The 15,784-nt window shown below is 34.3% G+C and overlaps 3 protein-coding genes and 1 non-coding gene across 7 annotated transcripts; 3 read left to right on the forward strand and 1 right to left on the reverse strand.

Annotated features, from left to right (window-relative positions):
• Positions 1 to 3,964: 3,964 nt before the first annotated feature.
• Positions 3,965 to 6,833, forward strand: LOC109160563. Of its 3 annotated transcripts, none has more exons than XM_019308858.1 (3): positions 3,965 to 4,393; positions 5,064 to 5,344; positions 6,744 to 6,833. In XM_019308858.1, the coding sequence occupies exons 1-2, from the start codon at positions 4,112 to 4,114 to the stop codon at positions 5,322 to 5,324; spliced, it is 543 nt and encodes a 180-aa protein (XP_019164403.1). In that variant the 5' UTR covers positions 3,965 to 4,111; the 3' UTR covers positions 5,325 to 5,344; positions 6,744 to 6,833. The 3 variants fall into 3 exon arrangements, with proteins under 3 accessions (XP_019164403.1, XP_019164408.1, XP_019164397.1); XM_019308863.1 differs by lacking the exon at positions 6,744 to 6,833 and adding an exon at positions 6,298 to 6,692; XM_019308852.1 differs by lacking the exon at positions 6,744 to 6,833 and adding an exon at positions 5,780 to 6,089 and having other exon boundaries at positions 3,972 to 4,393.
• LOC109160537 (bifunctional 3-dehydroquinate dehydratase/shikimate dehydrogenase, chloroplastic-like) lies at positions 6,763 to 13,972 on the forward strand. Its single transcript, XM_019308826.1, has 11 exons — positions 6,763 to 6,833; positions 9,018 to 9,234; positions 11,588 to 11,687; positions 11,772 to 11,993; positions 12,078 to 12,418; positions 12,506 to 12,569; positions 12,655 to 12,757; positions 12,850 to 12,999; positions 13,136 to 13,284; positions 13,382 to 13,544; positions 13,622 to 13,972. Exons 2-11 carry the CDS (start codon positions 9,035 to 9,037, stop codon positions 13,663 to 13,665), a joined length of 1,536 nt encoding a protein of 511 aa, XP_019164371.1. The 5' UTR covers positions 6,763 to 6,833; positions 9,018 to 9,034; the 3' UTR covers positions 13,666 to 13,972.
• TRNAM-CAU lies at positions 8,555 to 8,626 on the forward strand. The gene has a single exon. It is a non-coding gene; the product is annotated as a tRNA-Met (tRNA).
• LOC109160546 (F-box/kelch-repeat protein At1g57790-like) lies at positions 13,935 to 15,679 on the reverse strand. 2 transcript variants are annotated; one of them, XM_019308847.1, is made up of 2 exons: positions 15,443 to 15,679; positions 13,935 to 15,038 (listed from the first exon to the last, which is right to left on the reverse strand). In XM_019308847.1, the coding sequence occupies exons 1-2, from the start codon at positions 15,472 to 15,474 to the stop codon at positions 14,075 to 14,077; spliced, it is 996 nt and encodes a 331-aa protein (XP_019164392.1). In that variant the 5' UTR covers positions 15,475 to 15,679; the 3' UTR covers positions 13,935 to 14,074. The 2 variants fall into 2 exon arrangements, with proteins under 2 accessions (XP_019164392.1, XP_019164385.1); XM_019308840.1 differs by having other exon boundaries at positions 13,935 to 15,050.
• Positions 15,680 to 15,784: the final 105 nt, after the last annotated feature.

Consider the following 15,784-nt stretch of genomic DNA (forward strand, 5'->3'; position numbering starts at 1 on the left):
TCAGGTAATGGTTTCTACTCTCCAAATTCTTTTGTTTAAATCTAAGTTTGTTGAGATTGATGGTGAATAATATGCTTCGGTTATTATTATTATTGGATTTATTTGATTCACAGATTTTTTATCAAGGTGGTTAGGATGCTATTAAGGTTGATAGAAAGTTTGCCTTCGAGGGTAAGATTTTATGTTCACCAAAATTATTATTTTCTCCGAGTATTGTATGTATTGATATTATATGTGATATTATATGCTATATGTTATTCATGTGAACACAGGTACATTTATCGCTAAATGGTAATATTGTGAGTGGTGGTTCTTGAAATATTGAGAATGAGTTTCGATTTGTCGAACTCATGCGTTATGTAAATACTTGGCTTGAAATTTTTCGTGTTGTATACATAGTAGTATTGTGAAATTGTATTAATACTGGATTATCGACTATAATTATATTTTGGACAAATCATGTGGAGAAAATTGTATTTTGGAGAAATTAAAATTGTAAATTTTTTTTTGAAAATTGTATTTGAAGAAAATTATATGTTCTGGAGAAAATTGTATTTTTGTGGAGAAAATATTTATTTGTGGATAAATAATGAAATTTTGAGAAAATAATATATTGTGTGGTGTTCAGTAAGAGTGAGTACTGTTTACTTGACTATTTACTACTCATTAGGCTTTGAATGTATCACATAAGTTATGATTCAGTTTTCAAATTGTTTGAGGGTAGTAGGTAGGATAACCTGACTATGGATCATATATTACCCATTGGCTTGGAATCCTATAGGGGGTGTGTACATAGATTTTAGTCCAGTTTCAAAGTGGATTTCAAAAGGTTTGGTTACTTCTCCATAAATAACTATTAATTCTCCATACAAGAAAATGTATAACTCCACATGCATTTTGGAAAAGTATGAATTTATATGAGTTTTGAAAATATAAAAATCCAAGCCATTATTTTACGGGGTGGAGTGGAACTTACTTAGCTTATGCTAATTTTTGTGTTACATTCTGTTTTTGTGTAAAATTATTTATACAGGTGAACATGGATAGGAATTCGGGATGAATTCAAGTTGAGAAGGAATAAAGTTTAATTATTTGTTATTTTGAGGAAAATGTTGTATAGTAATTTCAGTTTTATGTACTAAGTTGATTTTGAGATATTATTTGATGTTGTAAATTTAGCATAATTACCATAAATAATGTTTAATAATTGACAAATTCGATTAGACAATAAAAATTATCATTATAAAATCTTTTGTACTATGGACACACTATTTTTAATTATTTTGGTTTAATAATATTATATCTTATTTATAAAAATTCAAAGTAATATTTTTAGTACTATTGAATATTGATTGACTAAAAATAATCTTAATTATTATTAAGACAATTAATAGGTCTTTAGATTTAAAAAGTCTTCAAATAAATGAATTATACATAGTAGCATAGAATCAATTAGTAGGACAATTATATTAAGTAATCTAATTAAAAATTTATTTTTTAAATTATATCTCCTTTTTCTTAATGTGGATCTATATATTTTAAATAATTTTGATTTAATAATATTATACCTTAATTATAAACAAAATCTTCCTATTTTATTTTTTCCACTCAAACGTTTGTAGTTAATTAATTAAATATTCTATTGGTAATACTATGTACAAAAAAATATTAATTAAGTAATAACAAAATAGCATAATTAGTAATAATATGTATGGTATTTTATAATATAATTGGTAATATAATTAATTGGTAATAAACATATTCAGTAAACTACACGAATAACCATATTGATTTTATATTTATAATTTTAAATTTATGTCTTTTGTTTAAATTGAAAGATTTAATGGGTTTACATTCCTTTGAATATTCATTTTTTTTTTTATTTGTTTACCCACACCTGCATGTCCATAGGTGAAATTATAGTATTTAAAATAATATTACAAAAATAATTATTAGCTGACAATAAAAACGGCACAGAATTTAGGCCAATTGAAATAAAAAATGACTATTAATAATTAACTGAAAAGTAAAATTTTTTTGAAATTGACTCAAATGCACAAAATGAAATGAATATTAATAATTGATTAAAAAATAAAAATGAAATGAATATTAATAAATTACTGAAAATATAATTTTTTTTTTATGGAAACTAGGCCAATTGGAAAAGGAAATGAATATTAATAAATTACTAAAAATATAAAAATTACTGATATAAAATGCATTAATAAAAATGTAAAATGAAGTTTGCATCTCAATGTATAACCGAGATGGAAAGAAATATTTATATCGGTTATATATTTTATAAAATGTAAAGTTAGTGGAAATATAAAAACAATGTTATTAATAATTAACTAATTAATTAATATGTATTAAAAAAATAATTGATTGAGAATAAAAATGACATAAAATTTATGCGAATTGAAATAGGAAATGACTATTAATAATTGACTGGAAATGAAAAATACTTCCAAAATGACTTAGTATATAGAAAGAATATTAATCTCGGTTATATATTTTATAAAATATAAAGTTACTGGAAATATATAAAAAAAATCTGTATATATATGTTACTGAAATAAAGTTATGTAAAGATATATATTTAAAAATTGAAAATGAAATAGAATCATTCAGTATTCACAATTTGTAAGGAAATTTTGTAATTAAAGATGGAAAATGTTTTGCAATACGATATGGAAATATAAGGTTTACCCGAGATGGAAAGAATATTAATCGATATGAAAATTAAAATTTTTTACACAAAATGTTATTTTATACTAAGAATATAAGGATTGCGCAATTATAAGGTTTAGCCGAGTATGTCAAAAAACAAAAAGTTTAGCCGAGATGAAAAAATATTAATCTCGATTATATATTTTATAAAATGTAAAGTTAGTAGAAATATTATAAAATGTTTGTATATATGTTACTGGAAATATAGTTTTGTAAAGATATATATATATATATATATATATATATATATATATATATATATTTACAAATGGAAAATTGAATAGAATCGTTTAGTATTCATAATTTATAAGAAAAATTGTGTAATTAAAGATGGAAATGTTCTTGCAATACGTATGAATGATTTAAAAGAAATTAATTATGACTGATTTTGTAGCAAATCTTTATTCAAAATTACAGGACCTCATTACAATACGCATATATAAAGATGTAAAATTATGTATAGAATGTGTAAGGAAGATTTTGCTTAAAGATGGAAAACAAATTAGACGAATTGGGAAAGGTAATGAATATTAATAATTCACTCAAAATTAAATATGATCCCCATATATAATTCACTGAACACTGATATTTAAAATATCTAAAGTTTCAGCACTTAATGCGTACATCTACACATTGACTATTAATTTTGGCCAATTATTTGATCGAATTCAAGCAATTATAACATTAGAAAATACAATCGATCCAACTCAATTTATCAATTACATTATATAATATTCGATATAATAATTTATATAATTATAGATCGATTCAAATATTCTTAAAATATTTTAACAAATTCATTCCGTGCATCGCACGGGGGCAAATACTAGTGAAATTGAATAACATTTCATATATATTTGAGTGTATATTGTACAATGAAGTTGTAATAATATCAAAATGATCATGTAGTTGTGTTTTAATAAAACTATAGTGTATATAAAATAAAATTAAATAACATTTTCACATATTTGAGTCTATAAATATCGAATGAAACTGTAATTGTGTTAAACTGAAACGATAGTGTATACAAAATGAAATTGAATAACAGAGTTACTATTTGCGGAAGGGTGCGAAACGGCGCAAACAGATGTTTTTTTTTTCATTAAACAAAATAACGTCGTTTTTATTCGCAGTGCATAATCGATTATGCACCGCGGTGCACGATATAATTTGCCGTGCTTTCCCTTAAATAAGAGGTATGAGGATTGGCAGGGAAGAACGACGTCGTTCCTTTTCCATTGGAAAGCCCTATCCAAACCAAATGCTGTTACGCAGGCCGTTAAAACTGTAGATAATTCCCGCGGTTGCGCATCCCAGTTTTCTCCCGCCATCGCCGTTTGTAACTTAGATTCAGAAAGGGGGGAAATTTCAGCATCTATTGATGATAACAATGGCTTCTCGATTATTCTCAACGCCTTCAGTTAGTTTCTGGGAGTATAATTCTTTTCGGGTTTTGACAAAAAATTGTGTTAGCAGTACAGTAAGAATCGGAGGATTATCGTCTGCTCCGACCTTGAATTCTCGGATCGCATGCGCTCGGAGAAATGTACGTCGACGGTCCTCGATTTCCGGCGCGGAGAGCAGTGGGGAAGAAGATTCAGATGATTCAATTGAAGCCCTTAGGGTTCCAATCCATTGGTTGGAACCTTCTAAAGCCTTAGAGGTTGTTGCATTTCTTCCCCTTTTCAATTTAATCTTAAATTTGTCGAAATTCTTAGTTGTTTCTGCTTCAATTTGGAATAAGACCGGTAAATAGTTTGTTCCCAATTCCCATTTGAATGAGCAGAGCATCAGTTATGTTGATGAACACTTGGTAAATATATCAAAATTGGTAACAGCTCTCTGCTCAGATGAAAGAAGCATAAAAGAGAATAAGAAAGTCTTAGAACTGCATATTTACTTATTTAGTGAGGTTAACAGGCAGTTAAAGAGAATAATTGGCTATTTTTTTAAAAGGGTAAATAGTGTTGAATAAGTGAACATAGTGATGGAGTTTATCATGTACAATACTATCTAATCTAATATAATTGTATTGCATATTATAACACCTTAGAGTATAAACTTCATACAGACCACATGGCATAAGACATAATACAAGTGAAATGGCACTTAGGAGAAAACAAATGGATAGTTGTCTTTTCATTGTTATCATTGCAATAGTTGCATTCTGACTTCAAGCAGGAAAAACTTTGGAATTTGGGTTTAAGAGCAGAGGGCTAGACTGATCTAGCAAGATTATGAAAGTTTGGAACCTTTGGAGGTTGGGTGGCGGTATATGGCTGGGCCCAATTACTCATGACAACTTAGCTGAACACTTTCTAATATGAGTGCAGGAGTCGGAATGGCTGAGAGTTGCTCTCAAGAAGTGGTTGGATGATGAATACTGTCCTGAGGACACCAATGTGGAAATTAGCAAGGTTGCTTCAAGTTCATTTTATAGATCATTAATGGAGAAACAGATTGACATTGGTGAGATATTGTTAACTATGGCTAGAGATTTGGAATCTATATCCTATCAAGAAAGCTTTCACGGAGCATTTTCATCAGCAAATGCAGCAGTAAATCTCATACTCCAACGAGTGGAGCAGGAGTAGTTGCTTTATTGCAATTTAAGGTTGGTTCCCTTTGTTAGCTACTAAATCTTCTTCTAGTCACTTTCCAAGAATTGCCTTCTTATTGTCATTGTTTCCCTAGGACTAAGGTTGGTTATCCAATGAAAACTCAACTAATTTGAGTTATTGGGGTTTTTTGTTTTTTCTGGGCAACTTGAAAGTTACTGCTTTGCAATAACTTTTTTCAGTTGCTTCCCCTAAAGTTGTCATTTTACATTTTTTTTTAATGTTCATTTGGCCAATGCGAGGACTTTGTTTCATGGGCTCTTGACATTTGAAAGGGCTGTACATGTGTTTGAGTGTTTCCAGTAATTTCAGGCTCAAATATCAAGAATTATTGTATTAGTAACACTTTTACTATGTTATATTGCATTCAGATTGAAATATTCTTGACTCAATTAACTCAATTATGAACTCTCACCCACATAATTTGATAGGATCAAGAGGTTTTGTTTGGAGAGATTGGCTTGGCACGGATTTGACCTGCTTTAAGGGGATTCTTTTCAGGATTGGTTGAGGTTCCTGGTGATCTTAAGGATGTAATTAGCAATGAATATTTGTAGTGATTTGTCTGTAAAACGTTGGAAGTATCTGACATGTGTTTCATGTATTGAATAAAAAGATGTCATAACCAGTTGAACTCATCAATGCTCTTTTTAGGTGTCGGCACATGTTTGGATGCAACAATGCATACTTTGATATTAACAGTTAAAACCATCATTTTATGTCAATTGTGATTATTATTTTAGATTAATGTGGTCCATAGTCCATTAGAATTAATTAATGGAATGAATATAAATCTACTTGATCTTCTGTAATCTGTATTCATGATAGTGTGGTTTGGAGTTTAGTGAAGTAGTGGGGTAAGCCCCTTTCCTTGCATTTATTTTGGATTTGACCTGTCCCCATTAATGTATTGGAGAATAAAATAAAAAGATTGAATGCATAATTGCAGCCTGAAGTATCATTGCTTGGCCACATGGCTTGATTTGTGAGTTGTCCATGATTCACAAATCACAATTTTTGAAACGTGCCTATTATTGCCCAGGAGATGGGAAGTGAGAGCCATGAATAGTTGCATGTAGGCCATGCAGAAACTGTTACATCAAGACAGACTAAGCTCCCATGGTCCTGCATCAGAAACTCGGCACTATGATTCATGGGTTGATATAGATGAACCTGACCTAGTTTTGCATTTGTATTAATATTCCAATCTTCTCTTTTTTCCGAAAGGATAGGACTATAGGAGCCATCATTTTTTACTCTACATATTGATTTCCTTGGGATTTATCATGACTCCTTGCCACCTCTTTTACTTTGAGGATGAATGGGGAGTGTTTCTGGTATGAATGTGACTGTTTTTACTTTGTAGTGTTTACTTATGGTTCACATCCAATGCAGATCTTCAATGGATCTGTTAAGATGATTTATCTTTGAAAATTCTACCAAGTCCCACATCAAGGCCCACCTGGAATCTTCATAATGGTTCAGGTATCAATACTTCACCTCTTTATTGATTATTGTTGTTGAATTATTATGAACCGATGGCCACTACCTATTGAATGCATGAAACCTGAATCAGGAATTAATGTGGAAAAACAATTTATAAGTGAGAATGCGAGATGGAGACCAGGAATTAATGTGGAAAAAGATGTATAAGTGAACATGTGAGATGGAGAATTAATGCTTTTCATCTACCAATGAATATGAAGGTTATTTTCCTTCTGACATGTTTTCAAAAATAGAATTGTAGTATGCCTTTCTGTACTTTTATTAAGCACATTTTAGCCACATTATAATGTTGTAATCCATATTTCTTAAGCAGGCAATTACAATTTACAAAAGATGAAACTGGGAGTTATTTATTTATTTTTCTGGGGAACTTCTAGATTTAATCATTTTGATTTATGAATCAAGATTTCTCTAACGTGAACTGTTGCAGTGCTGGGAACAAAATCTTGTTTAGAGCATTAGTTTTAGTACGAGTGTGCTGTTAGGTGTAGCTGACATGATTAGGGTGGCCCCCATCATTTATCACTCAATAATGATATTCCATGAGTTAGAGTTTGCAAAATCAGACTGCATGACTGTACCCCAAATTATATGTTATTCTCTTCATGTTACAGTGTCACTCCCAATTACAAGAACAGTGGTTTTTTTCATGTGAAAAGAAAAAATTGACTCCTTGCCTACCAATAATTGAGGAGTTTTTTGGTTAGGAAAATTGTATCAGATTTTTAATTATGTATGATTGTAATTCTTATCTTAGATAGATTGGACTATGTCACTCAATTGGGCTATAATGCACATGAGTCAAACTACACTAAAAGACTGAATCCAACTAATTAGCTAATTTAACACATGACTTTATAGACTCATATGTTTTATCTTATTTTATTATATTAATGTAGTACTTTAACACTCCCTCTCAATTGGATAACCGGGCCATTTTGGTGGACGCCATCAAAGTTGACCGAACAACCGGGTGAACACAAAGTGGACCTAATATGCTTTGATACCATGTTATAAACTAAGATTGAGCTAGTGTCACTCAATTGGCTATAATGCACATGAGCTAAATCACACTAAAAGATTGAATCTAACCAATTAACTATCTAACTCATGACTTTATAAACACATATGTTCTCTCTTCAATCCTTATACCATGGACCAGGGTTCATAGTGCATTATGGACCTTGGTGCATTTGTATGTGTCTTATGTGAGTTATGTCATGAGTTTGTGTGTTTTATGTTACGAAATTATATACAACAAATTAGCATTGTGTCTTATGTTATGAATTCAGAATTTATATGTCTTATGTTGTGAAATTCTGTGCCTATGAACACAAATTATGTACCTAAATCAAAATTGAAAAATAAGTAAATATATAACATATATATGTGTTTTGTGTTGTGATTTTTTTTGTCTTGTGTTATGAGATTCTGTATTTTACGAGTATGAATTATGTACCTCGTCGTTTCGATTCAGGGTCCATAATTCTATGTGGACCTTGGTCCATGATATAAATTGTCTTCTATCTTATTTTATCGATGTGAGACTATGATCCACTACGGAAGGTGACCCTGGTCCACGATGGAAGCAACATAAATGGCCTGCATTTACTAAAGAAATATATTACTGGTATCTTGCTGAAACAATACACATAGAGTTTGTATATATTGTATACATTTAAAAAAGTTAAAAGTAACAAATCAGAGTGGCGCAGCGGAAGTGTGGTGGGCCCATAACCCACAGGTCCCAAGATCGAAACTTGGCTCTGATATTCTTTTAACACTGGCGACATTAGCATAATTTGTTGAAGCAGCCTCTCAAATGAAAGGCTCCTTGTTGTGCAAACAATAACCAAAATGTACAGCTCAAGTGCCTGAATGATTGTGCGAGATCATATTATTGAGTTTAATCACATTTTTGTTAGGCAGTCTTGTTAACAGTTTGCTGTGGTCATAAATTTTAAATTCCTTGCGATTTTCACTGGGTGCAGTATTATATAAAATTGTCACTGTCAGTTCGTACTTATATAAGCAAGCATGGCTGATTCTCTCATAGCTTAAGCAGTATAATCCAACCCTCCCTCCCAGAGTAGTCCCCCACCCCACCCCACCCCACTCCCCCTCACGCCTCACCTCTTGTTTATCTCAGTTATCTCTTTGCAGTAGCTTAATTTGGTGCCATGGGTTTCAAGAGTGACCTGTTGGTTTACACAACATTGGAATGTGAAACCAAAGAGGAGATGCTTTCTTCCATGAACAAAGCAAAGGAAGAAGGAGCAGATCTTGTTGAGGTTTGCGTTGACTGTTTGTCCTCCTCCCACCTTTCAGAGGTTGAACACCTCCTCAGACACAGAACTTTGCCCTCAATCATCTGTTGCAGGTACTATATATTCTCTCTTCTTTCTTTAGTTTCTGTTGCTTAATGGAGAGAAATAACATGCAGTGAGCTAAATTGGGGATTAAAGCTTAGTTTAGCTTGTTCCTCATCACATTATCTCTTCAATTCAACAATCCATAGCTAGAATCATGAATTGCTTGCTTGCATGTTTTCTGGGAATTACCCACAATGCCACCCCTTCACTGCCCCTGTTTCTTGAATCTCCGGTGGCCTATGCAGTTTCAGTGTCCCTGTTTCTTGAATCTCCGGCGGATTGATTCAAGTTAGACTGCATGAGATGTGTGATATTGTGAGGATGATAGTCTTGGGTGAATCTCCCTCACACTTTTTTGTTGGTGGCATATTTTGGCTGTCCTGCATTTTGATTGACTTGTCGTTGTCTCTTTCACGATTCACAACACGTGACGCTGATTAAGGTGGTAGGTATAGCATATCAGCCTCGTGGGTCTGGGGTAGGAGCAATAAGTGAGCACCTCACAGGAGTCACAGCCAAGAATCCCCAATCCCACCTTTTTCTTTTTTAAAACAAAACCTTATCTTTGATTATTAAACTAATTTTATACAATAATTTTATAACACCTGTCTTGTTAGGGAATATATAATATATATATATATATATATATATATATATATATATATATATATATGACTTAAAACCCCTTAATCTTACTAATAAGTATACTAATCATAACCCAACCCAACAACCCCGGATAGTCGCTTTCGAGTTAGGCCTTCTCCATTCTCGAGGTACAGATCAACTGATTAATAAGAGAAATTTAGATTTGGTCCTATTGTGAATAAAATTTTAAATCATTGACTCGTGATGTATCTCATTTATCAAATTTTAAGGCAGTTGAGGTTGAAACTTATAAAAAGTGATATAAATAGTACAAATAGGTGATGGGGCCCACAAACTAGGAAGCAAAGTTCAATTGAACTTTTGAAAAGAAATACAAAAAAGAAAATTGTGTAGCCACCTTTATAGTTCAGTCTGAGAATTGCAAACTAATTTATTGAGGCAACACACATGTGCGTTTTGATTAGGTACATATAATAAGACAACCTGCCCAGTTGTGTCGGAATAGAGTATTTGACGACTGTCGGTCATGGGGTTTCTAAATGACAAATTATTCTTTGACCTGGGTCTAAAAATACACAATTTATATACTAAATGAGTAAATGTTCACAATTCAAGTGGTGTATTTTGGACCTAGGTCCACCTTGCAAGGTGAATCCGGGTCCATGTTTTTAAATCATACGCAAATTATGTCGTGAAAACGTATTTACCATGCGCATGGTGAACACATGGGTAGATCCATAATTTCTATGCCGTAGATTCATAATTTTGTTTTTCATTTGTTGTTAATGACGTTTCTCTCTTCGCAATCGCATTATTTCGTCTTCACAGTACAGATATTATGAATCTACCGTAAAAAATTATGAATCTATCACGTGTTGCATGGTGAACACGGTTCTACAGCATAACTATTGTAAATTGCAAATTATGCCCTGGACCCGTGTCCACATTGAATTGTGGACACGAGCCCAAAACGACGTCGTTTTAAAAAAAAAAAAAACGCGTCATTTAGTTATAAAAAAAAAAAAAAAATTGCACGCGTTTTGCCGTTAACGGCGTTTTTTTTTTTTTTTTGGATTATGAATGTACAGTTATGCCGTTATGAATGTACAGTTATGCCGTTATGAATATACAGTTATGCAATTATGAAATTATGAACACAGAGCTCTAACATTATGAACTTACAATTATGAACATATATAGTGATAAAATTATGACCATGGAGCTTTAAAATTGTGAATATAGAGCTTCGAAGATTATGAATATACAGTTATGGAGTTATGAATCTACAGTTATGAGATTATGAATCTACAGTATGGAATTATGAATCTACAGTTATTGATCAAATTATGAATAAAGAGCTCTAACATTATGAACTTACAATTAAGAACATATAGTGATAAAATTATGAACATAGAGCTCTAAAATTGTGAACATAGAGCTTTGAAAATTATGAATGTACAATTATGGAGTTATGAATGTACAGTTATGGAGTTATGAATGTACAGTTATAGAGTTATGAACGTACAGTTATGGAGTTATGAATGTATAGTTATTAACATATAGTAATAAAATTATGAACATATACTCTTACAATGAAGCGGTCTGAAATTAAAAAAGAAAAAAAAAAAGGAGATAACAGTGCCGTACTGTTACCCGTGTCCAGCAAGCATGCTGGACACGGGTCCAACGCATAACGATTGATTGTAAATCATGCGGGCCAGAATACTAATAGAATTTTGGGCTTAACAATCGCAGGCCCAATAAGTGCAGAGGTGGAGACTGGAAGAGCGTATGCTTGCAGGTTCTCAAACTGGCCGTCCAACTTGACGTTGAGTTTGTTGAAGTTGCCCTCGAGGTTAGTTAGTGTTAGTTATTTAGTTAGTATGGTGTCATCATGTCTGGGTTCGGGTTATTAATGGGCGTCGTGGAACATTTTCAGGTGGCTTCTGACATGGTGATGAATGAGCTAATGAGTGTTCGGTCAAACACCAAGATAATTGTCTCCAGTTACGTCAACGGCGGCGGACGTCCGACGACCGAGAAACTCGGGGACCTGATTATAAACCTGCAGGCAACTGGCGCCGACATTATCAAACTTGTGATTGATGTTGCTTATATCACAGATGTGGCCCCGGTTTTCCAGATGCTTACCCATTGTCAGGTAGGTATATAGTTTTCTATGCTTTCCCATTTTCTCTGGTTGCAGGAATGGTTATATGGATTATGGAGTTATGGGAATTTGCAGGTTCCACTGATTGCTAGGGCGGTGGGAGATAGAGGTCTTATAAGCCAATTACTCGGCCCCAAATATGGCGCCTTCTTCGTCTGTGGATCCTTGAATGGCAAATCCACTCCCGGGCTGCCGCCTCTGAATAGCATCAAACAAGTGTATCAGCTTGAGTATGTGAATGCTGACACAAGAATCTTTGGAGTTGTCTCTAATCCTGTGGGACATAGCAAAGGCCCTCTCCTGCATAACCCTGCCTTTAGGCATACAGGGTATAATGGAATATATGTGCCATTGCTGGTTGATAACATCAAGGAATTCTTTAGGGTCTTTTCCTGCATAGACTTTGCTGGTTTCAGGTATACACTATTTTCTTGAATGAAAAAAAGAACAGAGCTTTGGGGTTTTCTTTATTCTGAGGTCCTTCTTTTGATGGAATCTTGCAGTGTTGGAATCCCACACAAGGAAGCAGCAGTAGATTGCTGTGATGAAGTTGATCCCCTTGCTAAGGTCTGGGAAACTTGTATTCCTTTATGAAAGAAATATATTTTTAGACTTTACTTAGCTAATGGTGACATGGTTTTTTTGAAGTCAGTCCATAGGTGCTGTGAATACAATTATCCGGAGGAATGGGAAACTCATTGGTTATAATACAGATTGTGAGGCTTGTATGACTGCAATTGAAGATGCACTCAAAGGTACTTTGGTTAATGTTTTAAACCATTACCAGTTCATACATTTTGCTTCAAACAATTCAGCATATATAGCTCGTATTTGTTGTGATAAACAGAGAGGCAAATGACAAATGGCCATGCATCACATGCTTCTCCCATGGCTGGGAAATTGTTTGTCTTGGTTGGAGCTGGTGGTGCTGGGCGAGCTATGGCTTTCGGAGCCAAAAGCCGAGGTGCAAGGGTTGTCATTTTTAATCGCAATTATGGTACTTCCTCTATCCTATTTTACTAGTCCCTCTCGGCTTCTTTAGTTAAACCTAACACATAAAATGGAACTAATGGAGTATATTCTTACGAGTTACAACTCATCCCTCCCATGGTTTATAACCTTTTGTTGTGAAGAGAGGGCAAAAGCTCTTGCCAAAGCAATATCTGGTGAAGCACTGCCATATGATCGCCTGAATGATTTCTGCCCAGAGAAAGGGATGATCTTAGCAAATGCTTCTGCCATAGGAATGCAGCCTAGGACAGATGAAACCCCTGTTTGCAAGGTTATAGTCTTCAACACAACTCTTGTTAGTGTACCTGTTATAATGAGATTTGAGAAACAAAATTTAACATCCTGAACCTCTTGGTTCAAATTTGCAGGAGGTCTTGAAATCGTACGATCTAGTATTTGATGCGGTTTACACACCCAGAAACACCCGTCTTCTGCAAGAGGCTGCAGAGGTTGGAGCTGCAGTGGTGAGTGGAGTCGAGATGTTCATCAGGCAGGCTCTTGGACAGTTCAAATTGTTCACTGATGGATTAGGTACCCTTTTGTCTCAACATTTTTCATGATTCTAACTAACAAACCAGCGCCTAACCTTTCGTTTACCCGATTTACAGCGCCTGAGGACTTCATGCGCAAGATTGTCTTGGAACAATTCTGATATACAACAGGAGAAAAGCATAGTCTTTGCAAGATCATCAGCTATAAGTCAGTATTTTTGTTTACTTTACTATTCAAAGCAGAGAAAATGGATAACAGTTGAGCAAGTCTGAGTGTTGTTCATCCACGGCATTGGTTCATAGTCAGATAGGAAGAAGAAGAAGAAGAAGAAGAAGAAGAAGAACAGTATGTGCTTGTATATAATTATTGTAATAATAAGAGAATGCTGTGTTTTGGGTGGTGATTTCTATGGAGAAATAAAATGAAATGTGCAAAATAGCATCAATTTACCAAGGTTTTGAAACGAACCAAAGAACAAAAACCAAAAAGTATAGAATTTTCTACATTTGAGTCTTGCATAACTAGATTATCAATGGAAAGATCAGAGAAAGAGACATGCTAACAGTGTCTCAGAGCGACCAGGTATACTCGGGAGGAATCTGAAAGAACCTGGGCTGGATCCAAATCCCTTTGAGCTGCTGTTGCGTCTCAGCACCTTCCATAGCATCAATATTTTCGTTATTGATAATGATTTCATGCCTGGACCCCGGCAAAGAAGCTGCACAGGTAACAATCGAAACATCGTCCCCAAGTTCCATCTTTTTCTTCAACTCACTCGCACTGAAATACTTATCCATATGAACAAACGGCAGAGAATCCGCCTCGGTCTCCTCGCTGCTGTCCACAATCCGATAGATCTTCCAGATCCCCGTCCCAGCAGAGAACGTCAACACCTTGTGTGTATCATCAATGAAGTAGAACACACCGTCATGACATGTAGCACATTTTATAGTCCGAAAATACCCACGAAAATGGGAATACTCGTGTTTAGTCCACTCGCTAGATTTCCTGTCCAGCACATTCATCTCAACCCTGTGTTCACTTTTCCTGCAGATGACAGCAACCGTGCAGTCTGGAGAAGTCGGAGGGGACGAAAACGCCCCAACGTGCCCCGAAAATTCCTTCTCGGCCCCCGCCTGCGGGAACGCGGGCAGATCAATCCTCGAACCCGAAAACGGGCAGAAGAAGAATATCACTCCCTGCTGGAATAACAACAACCATCCCTGATTCGAAGCAAGGCAAGTAGCTTCTCTCAACTCAGGAATGTTAATCATATACTTCTTCTTCTCTACTTGACTATAGAGAATACAATTCTCTGCACTCTCCCCATGGAGCAGAAAACATGGCTTTCTCCCCGGGGAAGACTCCACAGAAGCTGAAGCTGTCAGAGAAGCAAAATGCCAATCTTTACAGACGAAACGAAAGCGCAGAAGATCAAAACATCCTAAGCAATTTGCAATCTTTGATAGCAGTTCAGGAGGTAAATCTGACCATCTCCTCTCCAATTCTTTAGCATCATCAACCATAACCTTCCTCATACCATGCCTTACCCACAAAACACAAACAAACAAAAACCAATCATGCTCCTGTAAACATTCAACAACATAAAAACCAGACAACCATAAACCAAACAAAACTACTAATAACTACAAATTCAAGATCAAATTCGATTCAAAATACCCAGAAAACTAACACCAACAGGAAAAACAAAAAAAAACAAAAAGATTGAATTTTTTCAGGGAATGCAAACGATCGTGATCAACCCAGATATCCGGTAACGATTATACGAACAAAAACAACAACGATCGGGTCGATCAACACCAGTCGACCCAATTCTTGCAGAGCACGACAAATCAATTCAAGCAACCAAAAAAAAAAAAAAACAGAGAGGTATATCAAACGTAAGATTAGCAGAGATTGTTAACGAGGAAATCAACCTAGGGCATTTACTAGGAGAAGGAGGATTCATCTTAACGAAGAAGACAACCGTGCGCTAAACCCAAGCGGTGGATAGATAAGTAACTCCACGCAGCGATAAAGAGGGCACTTTTTATGCAAACGTCGAGAGAGTTTAGAGTCCACTTTTAGTTATACTCTTACTCCTCTGTTTCACGCCACTGGACTTTCTCCTACGTTGTACATTTATTTTTATTGCAGGTTAGGTTGTGTACTTGTGTTATTCAGTTATCGCCTATTGGATACAAATTTGTAATTTAATAATGAGTTAATTCCATAAAAGGTGCTTTGTCTTTGTAGTAATTTTAATCTCAGTTCCATAC

Source organism: Ipomoea nil, unplaced genomic scaffold (assembly GCF_001879475.1).
Source record: "Ipomoea nil cultivar Tokyo-kokei standard unplaced genomic scaffold, Asagao_1.1 scaffold0302, whole genome shotgun sequence".
Taxonomy (NCBI): domain Eukaryota; kingdom Viridiplantae; phylum Streptophyta; class Magnoliopsida; order Solanales; family Convolvulaceae; genus Ipomoea; species Ipomoea nil.